Raw genomic sequence first — 15,776 nt, 5'->3', positions numbered from 1 at the left:
ATATTATTTTAAAACAATTACCATATAATTTCTATGTTTCTAAATATACAATACTTTAATCATATCTGAAAGAGATAACTCAACTAAACTATTAACATTTGTCATTGAAAAATGACTGAAACATTTTAAAATTTTATATTTGACTGTTTTGTATTTATTGGACATATTTTTAGGAAAATATATATAGTGAGTAAGTATAATAAATATTATTAGGTTTAAGTTAATTATTTTATGCTAGGTTGTATGGAATCGGAAAGGGATACACGGAAATGAAACGTCTCAAAACAAGAAAATGTGATTTAAAAAAATTTAAGAATAGAAATGTTTTGGAAACGTTTATAAATATATACACATGTATGTACATACATATATATGAATGGTTAATGTGTGAGTACACTTTTTTTTGCTTCTGTTTGATCTATCTAAGAATATAAATCAACAAATAACAATTTTATGTTAAGTATACGAAAATGAAACAAGTAATAGTTAAACATCGAAATTATATTAAAATTTTAAAACAGTAGATATCTAATATTTAAATATTAAGTAGTTTAACTCAAAATAAAGATACAAGTTGCAAAATTTGTTTAACAAAAAATTTCTTCATGTTTCCAAAACAGAATCACAAGTTACTAAAGTGGAAACACAAGTTTCTATTGAGTTTTCCAAGAGATTCCGATTCCATCGAAAAAAAGATAAAAAATTTACCTTGAATCGGTTTAGGCCAATTTCAATCGGTTTCATATTCCTTTTCTTCTTTTTCATAAATATTGATCAATGTCAACAGAAACAATCACAAAACCGACACTTCTTTGTTCTTCTTAGAGTATGAATGGGAAGTGAAATAAAATGTGGTTCCTACACCAAAGCATAGCATCCACTATTTTTTCCCATTCATGAAACATTGCAAATGAATTGGAAAAAGTGGAAGAACCACAAGAGGTCTAAATATTTTTGTCTTTTTCTAAGAAAAAGTGGAGGAACCACTTAATTTCAATATACATATCAAAAGGAGTGTTCTATCCTATTTTATTTGTAAACCAATTTTTAGTTTTGAAGTTTATTTTCATATTTTTATGATAATTTATTTTTGTAATATATGCATACATAATATTATAGTTTTTATCTTGAAAACTTCTTTCATTAAAAACAACATTTAGTCTATATCAATATGTCAATTTTGTTCATTTAAATAAAAATTTTGATTTTTTATTTTTACATTATATATGTTATATATATCTATATTAGTATATATTCTTATTTGATATTATACTGTATTTTTAAAATGTATTATTTTATTGTTTGGAATTTTTTAAAATATATAAAAATTATTAATTTTTAATTAATTTTAAAGCTGAAAGCTTAAAAAAATTTATATGTATTAAATTTATTTTTATGTTATATTTTGAATATAACTTTTGTATGTATCCCATTTTATAAATTAATTTTGTAAAATATCAACTCTATTTTATTTAAAGCTCGAAAGTTATATATATGTTTAAATTAATTTTCTATTATATTTTGAATAAAATTATATTTATTGAATTTATATATTATTTATTAAAATAAATAATTTTAATAATAAAAATGAATATAAAATTATATATATTATTTTAGATCTATACAGTATTTCGAACCGCTTTTTATCCACTTTTACCATTCGAACATATGTTTTGGACCGCTTGATCCGCTTGATCCTCTCTCGATCCGCTCGATCTGCTTGATCCACTCTCGATCCGCTCGATCTGCTTGATCCACTCTCGATCCACTCGATCTGCTTGATACGCTAGATCCGCAACGCTTGTTCCGCTTTTCCCATTAGGAGCCTTATATACGGAACACATCCCGCTATAGCGGTTTACTGAGCCTTGAGTGAGTCACTAAACCGGCCCGACTTGGACGACAATAGCACAGCGAGATTCGACCCGATAGACCCGACACGAGTCAAGGAATCAGCACGGTGGTGTCTGCACCTGAAAGAACCAGCGTGTGTCGTCGGAGAACATAGGCAGTTTTGCTCCCAGGTTTACTGGAGGACGAGCCCTAACGGCGTAAACTCGGTGAGTTTTGGTCTTGATCTTGGCTTTTTTTTTTGAGCAACAAGCATTCATTTCATTTTAATAAAGCATACAGAAATTAAAATGAGTTTAGCCCAAAGCAATACGGGATGAGAGACAGGCTTTTGCAAGCCCATCTGCTAGCCCATTATTGGCTCTTGGGGTGAAAATGAAACGACAACAATCAAAGGGAGAAGATGCAGAGAAAGAAATCGCGTCGATGTCGGAGAGAACTCCGTAGAGTTCCGTCGTATGCCGGCGAGAGGAGATTGCTTGGACAAGCACTTGGGAATCCGATCGGATACAGATTGTAGAGTAGTTTTGAGAAGCAGCGTGGAGGAGAGCTTCTCTGATTGCAAGGGCTTCACCCATGCATGGTGAAGTGACCGCTGTTTGGACTTTTGATCCGCGATCCAATTCCGTCTGATTACGGTCCGAGAAGATCCATGCCAGACCCGCCGTTCGTGATGTTGAAATCCAAGCAGCGTCAGTGTTACAGTAGATCTCCTGGTTATTAAACGGCAAGTCTTCACGGGATCGGTGGAGATGTTGATGAGGAGGTCGCAAGCTTGGTGTGTTAGTGCTGATACGAGGGGCCTGGGCGTCCTCCCATTCTTTAAGGGCCAGTAGAGCTCGAAGAGTTGTTTCCTCTGGAGACTGCGACTTGTTCTCAAACACAAGCTGATTCCTCGCGAGCCATATAGCCCAGCAGATCCATGGGAAGGTGTTCCCGGAGAAACCATAAGGTGGTAGAGGAATCCACCTCCAGCTTTCCTGTAATATCTTGGTGAAGTATCTAGTTGGCGATTCCAGGGTCCATTACTCCAGATCTCCTTCGCATATATGACAGTGGAAGAAGATATGTTCAGCGCTTTCAGGTCTTGATCTTGGCTAAACTTATAGAATCTCCAAGAATTAGGGTTGAAGGGTTTTCTCTCGCCATGGTTTTGATGGAAAATAAAGAATGATTTGCAGCCAGGTCTCGTTGTTGTTGTTTCCAATGAATGTATATGTGGTACTTATATGGCTGACTTGTGAGAAGAGGCAGCTAAAAATAGTTTGCAAACTGCTTTTTAAAGATTCAGTTGGTTAGTATTCTAGAAATGAAAAAGAATAAGGGGAATCTATTTGACTACTTTGTTATATTCTTCTCTTTCTGGTTACACACTTGCACAATTGGGCGAGCATAATGTTACGAATTGTCAAATCGATAGGAATGTATATGAAAAACCCAAATTTTCATTACTGAAAATATTTTGAGAAATCTAATTTTGTCAGCGCCAAACTGAGAAAGAACGGACTAATTTGAAGATCTTATAACTAAAAATATATACAGTAACATTTGCTTGTTTTTTGGGGCTTGACCCTATTTTTAGTCAGGGAACGACCTTAAAATTCAAACCCAAATTAAAGCACCTCAGATAGTTGGAAAGTCAAAAGTCATCTCAAAAGGTTTAGATACCTTGTGAACCAAACTAACTTTATAATCGACATGAGTTGAACGTCTAGATACTATGAATGTGATAACTTTTAAATTAGTTTGAACCCTTATGGAGCTTACATGGTTTAACCCTTATGTTTTCATTAGCAAAGAAAAGAAAACTGAAAATATAAGGCAAAAAGAGAAAGTAGCATATGAAGTTTACTACGTCTATTTTAGACAAAAAAAAAAAAAGTTTACTACGTCTACATCAAGATTCTATAAATGCTGTGGCATTGTGATATGTATCTCCCTCACAATGTACTTTGATTACTGGTGAGCTCTTTCTGTACAAAAAAGTTGACACTCACACAAATAACCTACTTGCTTCATATCAAATTAAGAAAAAAAAAAACAAAAAACCTTTGAAAGAAGAAACCAAACCAGAAAAAAACTATATAACTTAAATTCAGAGAGACTGACTCTTATGAGCTCTTGTCTGCTTTAGGGTTTTTGCCTTTTATCATCTGGGAAGATCTTGTTTGCAGAGAGGACAACAAGAGATGATACGAAGCCACTGATCTACACACTTTAGATGAAACTTATGTGAACATGGTAGCTCTCTTACTTCATCCTTGTCTTTATACTTTCCCAAACATATACAACACTGCTGCAAATAAATAAATAAACAAATATCAAATCTAACCCTTTTCAATCCTTAAGTGGTAATTACTATGTGATAACTCTGTTCTAGCTTGGTATGGAATCTATTTTTATTCAAAGCATGATTCAGTGTCCTGGGCATAAACCGTTATGGGACTAGCTAGTTTGATTTGTGAGTCAAAAGTATTAGGACTTACTGGATCATCGGTTGCAGGAGCTGAAGCATTGTCATCGATTCGTTTGTATTTCCAGCTAGGGAGACTAGAGATTTGGTCATCAGATGCTCCTCTGTCTGAAGAACCCATGTTCATGTTGTATCCAAGGAGGCTACTAGCGAGAGGCACAATGCAACAGAGGAACATGAAGAGAAGAAAAGGAAACGAATAGCAGAGAGCGTTCCAAGCTAGAAGAGAGACGCAGAGGACGTGGAGAGTTGGAGCATGGTTGAAAGAACCGAACCTAGAATCGAACACCCAAACGTTCCCAATCACAAACCAAATCGCAAAGAAAAGCTCTAGCGACGTTCTGCATCTATTCATCAAATGAGAGCTCCTGAAAATTCACAATTACAATACAACTTCAGGATCTTGCAAGGTTATATATGATTCATAAACAAAGAAAAGACAAGTTTACCTGTTGTCTTCTGTGCCTCTATGTTGCTGCTCAATATCGCCATGGTCATGGTCTAGCTGACGAAACCGACCATACAAGAGCATGAGACTAAGTAGACATCCAACATCATATCCTGTGATCCACAACCTCACCGGCCAAATGGGTTTCTCATCTTTGGAGATAGCTAGTGTGAATGTTATGACAGTAAGCTGAATAAACAGAGCTATAAGCTCAGACATCATCCACGTGCTGGAGTTGAAAGGGTTGGAGCCAAGATCTGATCTTGAACCGTTCTGGTAGTGAAAAACTCTTCTCAAGAAGATGAACCATCTAGCTCTAGATACCTTCATAGCTAATCTCAAGTAGAAGGAAGTTGGAAGCCTCTCTTGAACAACAGAGGGAGACACATGACTGTTGTCACTTCGTGGTGGTGTGGTACATAACGAAGAAGACGATGAAATTGTGATGGAGATATTACTGGAAGGTGACTCGGACTGAACAGTATCCATTGAAATTTTTCCAAAGCTTCAAAATTTAAGACCTTCACAAGAGAAAAGATTGTATAGAAAGAATCAATCTTCTGAAAGTATATAAGTTGTGTTCACACACGTGAAACGTGAAAGTATATAAACGAAAATATCATGAAAGAACATAGTAAGATTAGGGGCTAGAAAAAAAATCACGAAATTTGTATGGCCTAACAATAATTAAAACACATGAAAATTCAGTAAATAAATATATAATCATATATACCTTCTTTCTGCAACCACCAAAAAAAAAAGAGGCAAGCGCAGTTCCGTACACGAACTCCACGATATGTGATTAACTGATTATATAGGGACAGATAGAAGAAAAGGGAAGGTGTTGTGATTATGTCAGAGAAGGTGAAGTTGGGCGAGGGATGGCTACTAAGAATCAAACCATAACGACGACAACAACAAAAAGGATTGTTTATGTATTCTGCTTTAGTTTTGTTTCTTTGCTTTGGTTTGAAGAGAATTAAAGAAAGGGAGAAGAGAACAGTTGGCCTAATCTAACTCCTGAGATTTTGTTTATATGAAGCAAAGTTCTGATAGCAACTGCTGCTGCTGCTTCCAACCGCCAAAGCAGACCCTTCTCTCTCTACTACTCTGTTTCTCTCTCTCTAGAAAGAGTAAAATTTTATTTGATTTTTCTCTACTTTTTATTTATTTAATAATTTTCCTTATCGGAAAAGGAAATGGATAAGAAGAACATCTCGATGAAGTAAGCAAGTCACCATATCACGATCTTTTTGTTATAACAGAAAAATCTTTTTCTTGTTGTTCATTTCCCCAACTATAGCAATATGGGAAAACCCATAAAATGCATCGGTACTTTACCTTGTAACCAGTATGGTTAGTATTTAATCCTATAAAATATAAATTATATATATCCACACATATTTTTAACAAAAATAGTGAATTATAATGGTTGTATAAATTATATATATCCACACATATTTTTAACAAAAATAGCGAATCCTAGGTCGCATAGAAACGGAAACGGATACGTTTAAACGAAACGTTTCGAAACGTGGAAACGTGATTTTTGATTTTTTATGCTTTGGAAACATTTTAGAAACGTCTAATATATATAAATATATATAATTGATTAATATTTGCATTTATTTTTATTATGTTTACTATATCTTAGAATACAAATAAACAAATATTCATTCTATTTAATTATACGAAAAAAATAAGTCACAATTAAACATCAAAATCATATAAAAAATTCAAAATAACAAAAATCCAGTACTTAAATAATAAATAGTTTAACTAAAATAAAAATCATAACAACAAATCATAACTAATTGAAAAGTTTTAGCGTTTCCAGAACAGAAACGCGAGTTTCCAAAATAGAAACGCAAGTTTCCACAAAGTTTCCAAACTGAGATTTTTAAGAAACGAGTTTCCAATGCGTTTCCGCGAGTTTCTGAAAGATTCCATTCCGAAACGTTTCCGAAATGTGAAACATACCTTCAACCGAGTTTCCATGCAACATAGAGTGAATCATATATGGTTGTGATATAACGAAATACTAAGATAAGACATGCGCAAATTTATATAAAAATTATTTAAAAAATATTATACGGAAAAATAAATTTATATTCTTGATTTACATAAAAATTATTTAAAAATAATATGCCGAAAAATAAATTTATATTCTTGATTTAATTAATATTTTGGTCTTAAAACAATTTTTTTTAACTTTTTGTTAATTACATAATTTGTTTTACTGATGACCTGATACCACCATTTTTATTAAAATTTTAGGTCAAAAAATAACTTACCACATAAAAACCTAACGTTTAGGTCAAAAAATCTCGGGTCTATTTGATTACAATGAAACTATGTGAGTTCGTTTTTATATCATAATTTAGTAATTTAAAAATTAATTATGGTTATGAGAAGTTTACGTTCACGTTCACGTGTCAATCCTATCTATCTTTAATATTTTTTTCTTTTTCATTTTGGTTATTGTTCGATATAAATATTAATTTTGAAGTTTATTCTCATTTCGTTTGTTTGTTTTGACCTGAGATTTAGAAAAATTTATGATTTAAAATAATTAAAGAGGTATATAATTAGGTTAAGATCTTCACCTTTTGCAAAATAAATATTTTATATTTTATATATTTTTATGTTTTTCTGTATATTATAAAATAATAAGTATATATATTAAATAACTAAGAAATCAGTTATTATTACGTAATAAATTGGTATGTGTATATAAATCAAACTATCACTCTTGTTTATTCGCAATCATTTTACAGTACATAAATAAAAAAAATCAATCTTATCTTTCGTATATGATATATAATTAAATTTAAATGATATTAACACATATATATATAGTACACTTTTAAAATGGATATTTATTAAATGAAGTTTCTACTCATATGATTTTATGATTATTTGCATATTTGTGTAACAAAAGTTTACAACAACAATTTTTTTTAATGTGGGATAATTTCAATAATTTATAATCTTTAAAAAACAATGAATATTTCAAAATTAAAATATTAACTTTTCAATATTTGTTCAATGCAAATATCAAAATATAAGTATACATCTTCATACGATGTATTGTTTAATTTAGACGATATGATATATATATATATATGTATATATATTAACATAAAAAATTATTAAAATAAAATTATTTCTTCATATGGTCTTATAATCATTATATCTTAATATAGAAAAAAATAAACCTTGATCGTAATAGTTTATGTGAGACTTTTAATAATTTTAGTAATTTATACTCGTTTTGAATAATTCAAAATACAACATATATAAAACAAATCTAGAATTTTATTGTATGATTAATGTAATTATGTAATTTATTTTAATAATAAAGAAATAAACAAAAATGATAAAAAAGTATACAGATTGTTATCAAATATTTATTGTTTAAAATCATTAATTGCTATATATATATATTAATCACATTAGATAATTCCGTATGTTATATTTAAAGAAAGTCTGCGAAACAATAAGGATTTGATATATGCGACCAACTATAGCGTTCGAAATATTATTTTGCTAGATATTATAATTTTTAGACTATAGTTTATATAAGGCGTTTTAGAAATCTTTGAAATAGGATTTAGAAGACATACACAAGTGCCACATAGGATGGAGTTTTTTTAAAAATTTTTATAAAATTTAGGTTATAACTTTTTAAAAGATCTTCAATTAATATATTAGGGATTTAATTTGCTTCATAGCTTTGGAGGATATTGAGTATATTTGTTTCAAATTAGTAAAATAACAGAGTAAGCATCGATGATCCACTATTTTCTTGTTGTAAAAATGTAAAGGAAAATGAAACATAATTATTTTGGTTATAACTAATATACACACGCATTCTTTGGGAGATTACAATATTAATAAAAATAATAATTTTGACAACAAAATCTAATAAACTAGCGGGAGGAGATGGATGGAGTGGGGATGGTTGGCTAACTAATAATATCAGCCAGAATAGATTCTATTATCTAAGTACTGGACCCCATTCTCCACGTTGTGTTTGCCCTCAATCTTTGATTTATATTTTGTCGGATTATATATACAGTGGCGAAGAAAAATAATATAAGGGAAGCCAATTCTGAATACAATAAAAATGAATTAACATTTCGTTGACAAAAAAATAAGTTGACGAAAAAAAATTAACATTTCTAGAACGTTCAGTTTATGTCGGAGGTCCTTGGTCAAGCAATCGTATGTTCTGGTACATTTCCTTATTGGTAAAGTTCCAAATAATTTTATCTTAAATGTGAATGTTGAGATTGAATATTATTCACCAAGAAGATTCTGTTGGATATGGTCTTAGAGAGGACTCATTCAAATATCATTGCAACTTGCAGGTAATTCAAAGATCAATAAGTGTGTATCATTTTCTTAAATGTAATTATGTCTATACGTGTGTATATGTTAAAAGTATACTACTCAGTACTCAAAACAAAATTATAAGTTAATATCTTATAGTTAGAATACGATAATGGTACATAATGCGCATTATCTTCTGTATTTAGCACATGATTTTTAGGCCTTCAGTGAATTGGTCTATCATTCTAATATTTTGATGTCTTGTAACGTATTTGACACCATCTATGTACCTATAAGTAAAACTTTGAATTTTCGAGACTGGAAATAGGGAATAAGCTGTATCGTTGTGTATGGTATGTTTCTTAAAATAGTAAGTACCAACTGTTGACGCTGACAACATAAAAATCCAATTTTAATTTCAAATTTTGATCTCTACCTAAACGACAAAATATATTTTATTTGTTAACCAGTATTAAAACAATGAAAAGAGAGATTACGTTTCTAGATCCATCCTAATGACGGGTGGCATTTACTAATTAAAAACTTGGTAGTAAGTATCGGCACTTGTATGGTGTACAATCTACACGTACAATAGGGATAATTTTAATTAGTGCTTCATTTCATGACAATCAAATATTTCAGAATTAAAACATGTGTTCCTTCATCTTTTTAGCGTCGACCATAAATCTTGTTTTGTATATACACGACTGTCAACTGTGTATATATGTCGGCCTCATCGACGCTTCGGGGACCAATGGAGAAATTTAACTTATGAAACATGATTACTTATAGCATCTCCAAAAGACACTCTATAATTTTAAATATGAAGTTTTTTGTTCTCCAAAAAAGAATTTCAAAATTTCAAATTTGAATTTTTGAAGAGTGAAATTCTATATTTGAAGTTTCATATTTTATTTGCATTTTAGTCCCTACAATCTCACACCACTTTTATGATTCATGAATATTTCCTCCTTTATTGTTTTAATCTTTTAAAAATATATATCTCATAAATATTTTAATTTTTCTTACAGATTTTAAATTTTACACATAAAATTAAATAAAACTTTAAAATAAGATTTAAAATATTTTAAACCAGATTTAGACAACAATAATATCCAAACGAAACTTAACAATTTTTTTGAAAAAGTTACATGAAAACATAACTATCACACAAATTTAAATATTACAACAACACTAATAGTCAGCTAAGTTTGATCCGGAAACTTCAAAATTTTCAAATATTGTCCAAATTTTTTTTGTGTAACTTAAGATGGTTGTTGTTGTTGTTTTTGATGTATTTTTCGTACAATTTTTTCTTGTTCATATCGAATATATTCACGAGTATTAATATCATCGAAAAGAAATTAGTCTCTTAGCAATATTTTATGTTTCTCTTTTACTTTCTTGTTCTGATCTAATGTATTTACAAGTATCAATATCACCCAATTTCAACAAATTTTAGCTTGTAATCTACAAAGTAAAAATAAGGAGAGCCATTTTTACTTTGATATGCACTAATAGATCATATATGCATTACGAAAATCATTTTATAGAATAATATGGTATTTGTTTGAAGTTCAATATTAATTAAGTTATTTTTATTTAAATTTTTATATTTTAATAGAATATTTTATTAATTAATATTATTGTAATATGTTTATATATCTGCTAATTATTTATAATATAAGGACCATATTATAAAATACAAATAGTTTTGAAGTTGAATTTGAAGTTTTGCTTTTGGAGAAAAACACCTTTAAACTTCAAATATAGAGTTCTGGAAAATTCAAAATAGAGTTTCTTTTTGGAGATGCTCTTAGTTAACAACAAAAGAAAACATGATTAATACTTAACACGAGAGTATATATCATGATCATTGACCAATTATTATTTATTTTTGTAAGAGCAGAGGAAAACCAGGGCAACATCAAAGCCTAACATATGGCTTCACAAGAGAGCAGACACGTGGGTTGATAATAAGATTGAAAGCCCATTATCAGTTGGCCACACGGCTCTGACTCGCCTTCTTTTTGGTGGTATATGTACTCCCTGACATCGCTTACACTTAACCGTTGTCTTTTGTCTTTCGATTAGTATGGCCGACCAAAAAAAGAGGTGGTTTAGTGAATAAACTTTTGGATCACTAAGAGTTAAAGAGTTTATATGTTTGTCATTTTAAAAAATTGTTCTTTCTACAAAGATTTAATTTGACAGTGTTTGGGCTTTTCAGTAGAGGTGATGGACGGATTTTTGATTCTAAATTTCAGTCATTTAAAAGAACAAAATTTCATTTTGTTAATAAGAATATAATGCTGGTATGAACCAGGTTTCATTTGGCTTTCTGGCCTCTTTAACGTGTAATATTAAACCTCATTTTTTGTTTTTGGTGTTTGGTACATTATGATAAAACTTTTTGAGTTTGTTTATCTTTCTCATATAATACGATGAACACACGAAAGTTGCCTACTCTATGTTTATGACACAAATCAGATCATATGTTTTTTTTTTTACATATATTGCGTTTATGAGACACGTGTGTATATCAAATTATATCATTTACTTCGACCCAAAGTCCACCAATTCATATGCTGTTCGTAGAACTTCAATTTCAAGATAACACAAATAATACCCAAAAACTTTTATATGGTTTCAATACTAGTACACATCTCCCTGCACACTATAGATTACATTCCAGAGCAACAAATCTCAAACAATCAACGACAAAGCAACAACCTTCCAAAAACAATTACATAAGTAGTGAAACTTCACAAGGTACGTTACTGGTGTGTCTTACTTCTTATAGTTTCGTGAAACTTCTGTTGCCAGAGAAAAAAACTTTACAAGAACAAATCTATGTGACGATGCTGCTAATATTGTTGCCTTTATGCTATTAGCGTTCTTGTGTCTAAAAGAAATTGCAACCACAAGTGTCTAAACCAAATTGACTAGGTAGAGAATTAAGAAACTATATCATAGTTAGAATACAGAGGGAGAAGAAAAACACACACAGAGACTCCTGAATCAATGATCAATGAATATTTACCTAAAGAAGCTTGATAACGCACAACACTTTATCCTTCATCTCCTCATCCGCAAGCCTATACTCCTCCATAATCCAAGTCAGAAACACAACTTCTCCGTAGGGATCAGAATAGGAGTATTTGGCTGTACCATCCGCTTCGCAGAACTTGAAAACCCTCCTGTAACCAAAAGTCTCACCCTCCATGATCGAAGCGATGGGTTTATCACCCTCCATGATCCTCCAGCAACCTCCATCACACCCATCGGTATAACCACAAGCCTCTGTCCGGTTAGCGAAGATGCAGATTCCGGATTCTGCAAACATCTGATCTCGATGAGGATCCACAAGCGCCGATGGATGCATGCAGAACACGTCGTTGGCAACGTAGCTAGGCCATTCGTTTTCATGATCGATCAAGCTCCGAAGATAATATGCACCCTCGTATTCTGGATTAGGAAAACCGTATCCATAAGCTGGCAATGACTGTGTTGCAGGAAGCGGACCAGACGAATAGGAGAAATGCTTGGATAGCAAGAAACCTATTTCGGCGTGGAACAAAAGACGAATCTTGCAAATCACGTGATCTTGCTTAGGGTTGAGAAGCCTGTACTCTTCCATGACCCAGCTTCTCTTGTACTCTCTGCCTCTCTTCGTCTTCTTTACGCAGAACTTGAGAATCTTCTTGAACCCTAGAAGCTTCCCGGTCACCTCGTTCTTGATCAGTTTATCACGTGCCATGATCCTCCAGCTACCATACTCACAACCATCGGTTTTACCACATGCCTCTGTTCGAGGATTAACGATCAGGAAGACTGTGTTCTCAGGATTGAATACTGTGCTTGGATTCTTGTTGAACACGTCTGCGTCTTCGCCGAAGTGTTGAGGCCAGGATGCTCCGTCATCGATCATCGGCTTCAGGTAACGTAAGAGTATCAGCTCGTCTCCTGCTCCCATCAGATCGTCTCTGATCCCTAAATAATCACCAGCAGCAGCCATAATGAAACTTAATCGAAAGAAGGAGGAAGAAGCGGTTGTTTCTTGGGGATGAAGCAAAGAAAAGGAAGGAAGAAGAAGTGGTTGTTTCTTTGGGGATGAAGCGAAGAAAAGGAAGAAGAAGAGCGTAAGAGCAGCGAGTGATGTTAATAGAGTTCAGTTAGTTACTACTAGCCTGTTTACCACCTCTTAATCTATATTTCGCAACTATCCTCTATTTCTAACGGATACTTTTACATTTGCCCATAGTTTTTATTTTTCTTTAAACATATATCAGTATTACATAATAATTAGGAAAAAAGTTGAACAAAACCAAATAATAATAAAAATAATTGATTACAATTTTCAAGATAACACAAATACTAGTAATATTTACCAGAAACTTTTGCACGGTTTCCCCCAAAGAATCAGATTTCACATAATACAACAGAGACACACCAATATACTACTGGTCATTATAAATTACACTCCAAAGCAACAAATTCAAACAATCAACATTATAGACACCATTCTCTTTCTCTCTACTAATCTTACCTGATTCTTCTCCCAATACAAAACAACAGCCATGGCAGAAACACTTGAAGCTCCCTATTAAGAAAAAAACAATATCAACTTATAATGAAATGTCAATGACTTATGTACACAACATGGGTGTTCAATGTTCAAAAAAAAAAAAAACCTTGGGTGTTCCCAACGTTCGTATAAATAATCTGTTAATATATTATTCAAACAAGTTAAGTAATGGTCAACTTTATCTCTCAAAACGTTGAGAGATTATCATTTCAAAGTGTTTAACTTTGCAAATTATTTTCAAAGTTTTTCCTTGAGCTGAACAAGCTTATGCTGAAATGTAAGTGGCTTATGCTCTAAAGCATGGAGGTTCCCAACCTTTATGAAAATAATCATTTAATCTTGTTCTGCATCCATTGCCCAACCAAATTTAACCACAAGAGATGTGTTGAATACCTAAAACAAGAAACATTTTTAAATTAGTTTACAAGAAGAAAAAGTTGTGTTTATAACAAGATTTTTACCTTTTCAATACGTACTCCATGATGTTTGCACCATGCAACGGTGATCGTTGGATCCATGCAATTGATCTCTTTGTGATGCAAGTTTTATTTTACCTACTTCTTACCTTCCTATTAAACATGCATTTTGTGATCCACTTCACTTTTGATTTGAACATACCATTGCATTCAAAGTGATGGAAGCATTATAAATTGTGAATAGTTTGGATGTTAGTCTTGGTACAAGTTCATCTAGATGTTTCATGAAAATCTTTGTGCTCAAGTCACGAAACATATCATCAATTTTTGATTTTCATGTGACAAGCAAATCATAATTCTTTATTTCAATTAAAAATGAGAAATAATATATTAATGTGTAATTGTAAACTGTGGAAGATCCTTTATTCCAGTAGTTTGACTAAGGTTTCATTAATGCCTTTACACCAGTAAAAACGCAAATTATGCAAATTATAGAGAAAAAATATTACAAGAGGTCTTCAACATGGTGCAGCGTATCATCGAACATGGATGTCATAGGGTAGCTCGGAGTGAAGCAGTCAGACTTGCATTCTCATATGATGGTAGAATTGTCGGCTGTAGAATTGTCTATGTAATAGTTCTCATCGTTGTAATATCATAATTGATAAGACGTTAAAAAAAATTGTAAACTCATCTGTCTTTTGTTTTGGTTTTGGTGTTTGTTACATTATGATTAAACTATTTGAGTTTTTTTATCTTTCTCATATAATACGATGAAGACACGAAAGCAACAAGTGGATAGAAAATTTTACAACTTAATTTTTTGTATAAACATATATATATATTTTCACGAAGATTTTGCATGCACTATGTTTAGACACAAATCAGATCATGTTTTTTTACATATATTGCGTTTATGAGAAACATGTGTATATCCAGGGCCGGCTTATTAAGGTGGACGAGCGGTGTAACCGCTTCGGGTCTAAGCCCGTGTCCTCCATATAATAATAACTAAGAGATCCAAATTTTTATAAATCTATATTTTATATATATATATAAATTATAAATATAATAAATAAAATTTAAAAGAGTCCAAAATAATTTGATATGTATATAGTTTTATTTTCATTATAAAATGTACAAAGTATTACTGATTAAATATTAAAAATATTTTAAACATTATCTGTAAATAAATTCTAGAAGGTAAAAAAAAAAATTTTGTCCTAAAACCTCTAATAGTGTTGACCCAGCCATGTGTATATCAAATTATATCATTTAATTTGACCGAAGTCCAATTCATATGATATCCGTAGAACTTCAGTTCAAGATAACACAAATAGTAACCAACTAGGTTAAGACCCGCGCCTTGCACAGAATAAATATTTTATATATAAATTATTTTAAGTATTATATATTTTTATATATTATGAATAATAAATATATATTGAATAATTAAAAATTCAGTAACTATTACATATATAGTTAAATTGGTGCGAACATATAAATTTTATTAATCCAGAAAATATTATTTTTATTTGATAGGATATATAATTAAATTTAAATAATATTAACTTATATAGTATATTTTTTAATATTAATGTCTATTAAATGATGCTTTCTACCATATGTTTTTTGATCATTTGCATATTTTATAACAAAAATTGA

At 31.2% G+C, this 15,776-nt stretch overlaps 2 protein-coding genes across 3 annotated transcripts; both read right to left on the bottom strand.

Annotated features, from left to right (window-relative positions):
• Positions 1–3,666: 3,666 nt before the first annotated feature.
• Positions 3,667–6,059, bottom strand: LOC106371367 (E3 ubiquitin-protein ligase At4g11680-like). 2 transcript variants are annotated; one of them, XM_013811434.3, is made up of 4 exons: positions 5,506–6,059; positions 4,774–5,293; positions 4,338–4,692; positions 3,667–4,144 (listed from the first exon to the last, which is right to left on the bottom strand). In XM_013811434.3, exons 2-4 carry the CDS (start codon positions 5,259–5,261, stop codon positions 4,001–4,003), a joined length of 987 nt encoding a protein of 328 aa, XP_013666888.2. In that variant the 5' UTR covers positions 5,262–5,293; positions 5,506–6,059; the 3' UTR covers positions 3,667–4,000. The 2 variants fall into 2 exon arrangements, with proteins under 2 accessions (XP_013666888.2, XP_013666884.2); XM_013811430.3 differs by having other exon boundaries at positions 3,667–4,147; positions 5,506–6,040.
• Positions 6,060–10,980: 4,921 nt separating this feature from the next.
• Positions 10,981–15,431, bottom strand: LOC106369585. The gene has a single exon (XM_048742864.1). It carries the CDS (start codon positions 13,123–13,125, stop codon positions 12,151–12,153), a length of 975 nt encoding a protein of 324 aa, XP_048598821.1. The 5' UTR covers positions 13,126–15,431; the 3' UTR covers positions 10,981–12,150.
• Between the last annotated feature and the right edge of the window lie 345 nt (positions 15,432–15,776).

Source organism: Brassica napus, chromosome A10, assembly GCF_020379485.1.
Source record: "Brassica napus cultivar Da-Ae chromosome A10, Da-Ae, whole genome shotgun sequence".
In the NCBI taxonomy this organism is placed as follows: Eukaryota; Viridiplantae; Streptophyta; class Magnoliopsida; order Brassicales; family Brassicaceae; genus Brassica; species Brassica napus.
The sequence above is the reverse complement of the archived record's forward strand: the minus strand, read 5'-3'. Positions and strand labels throughout refer to the sequence as shown.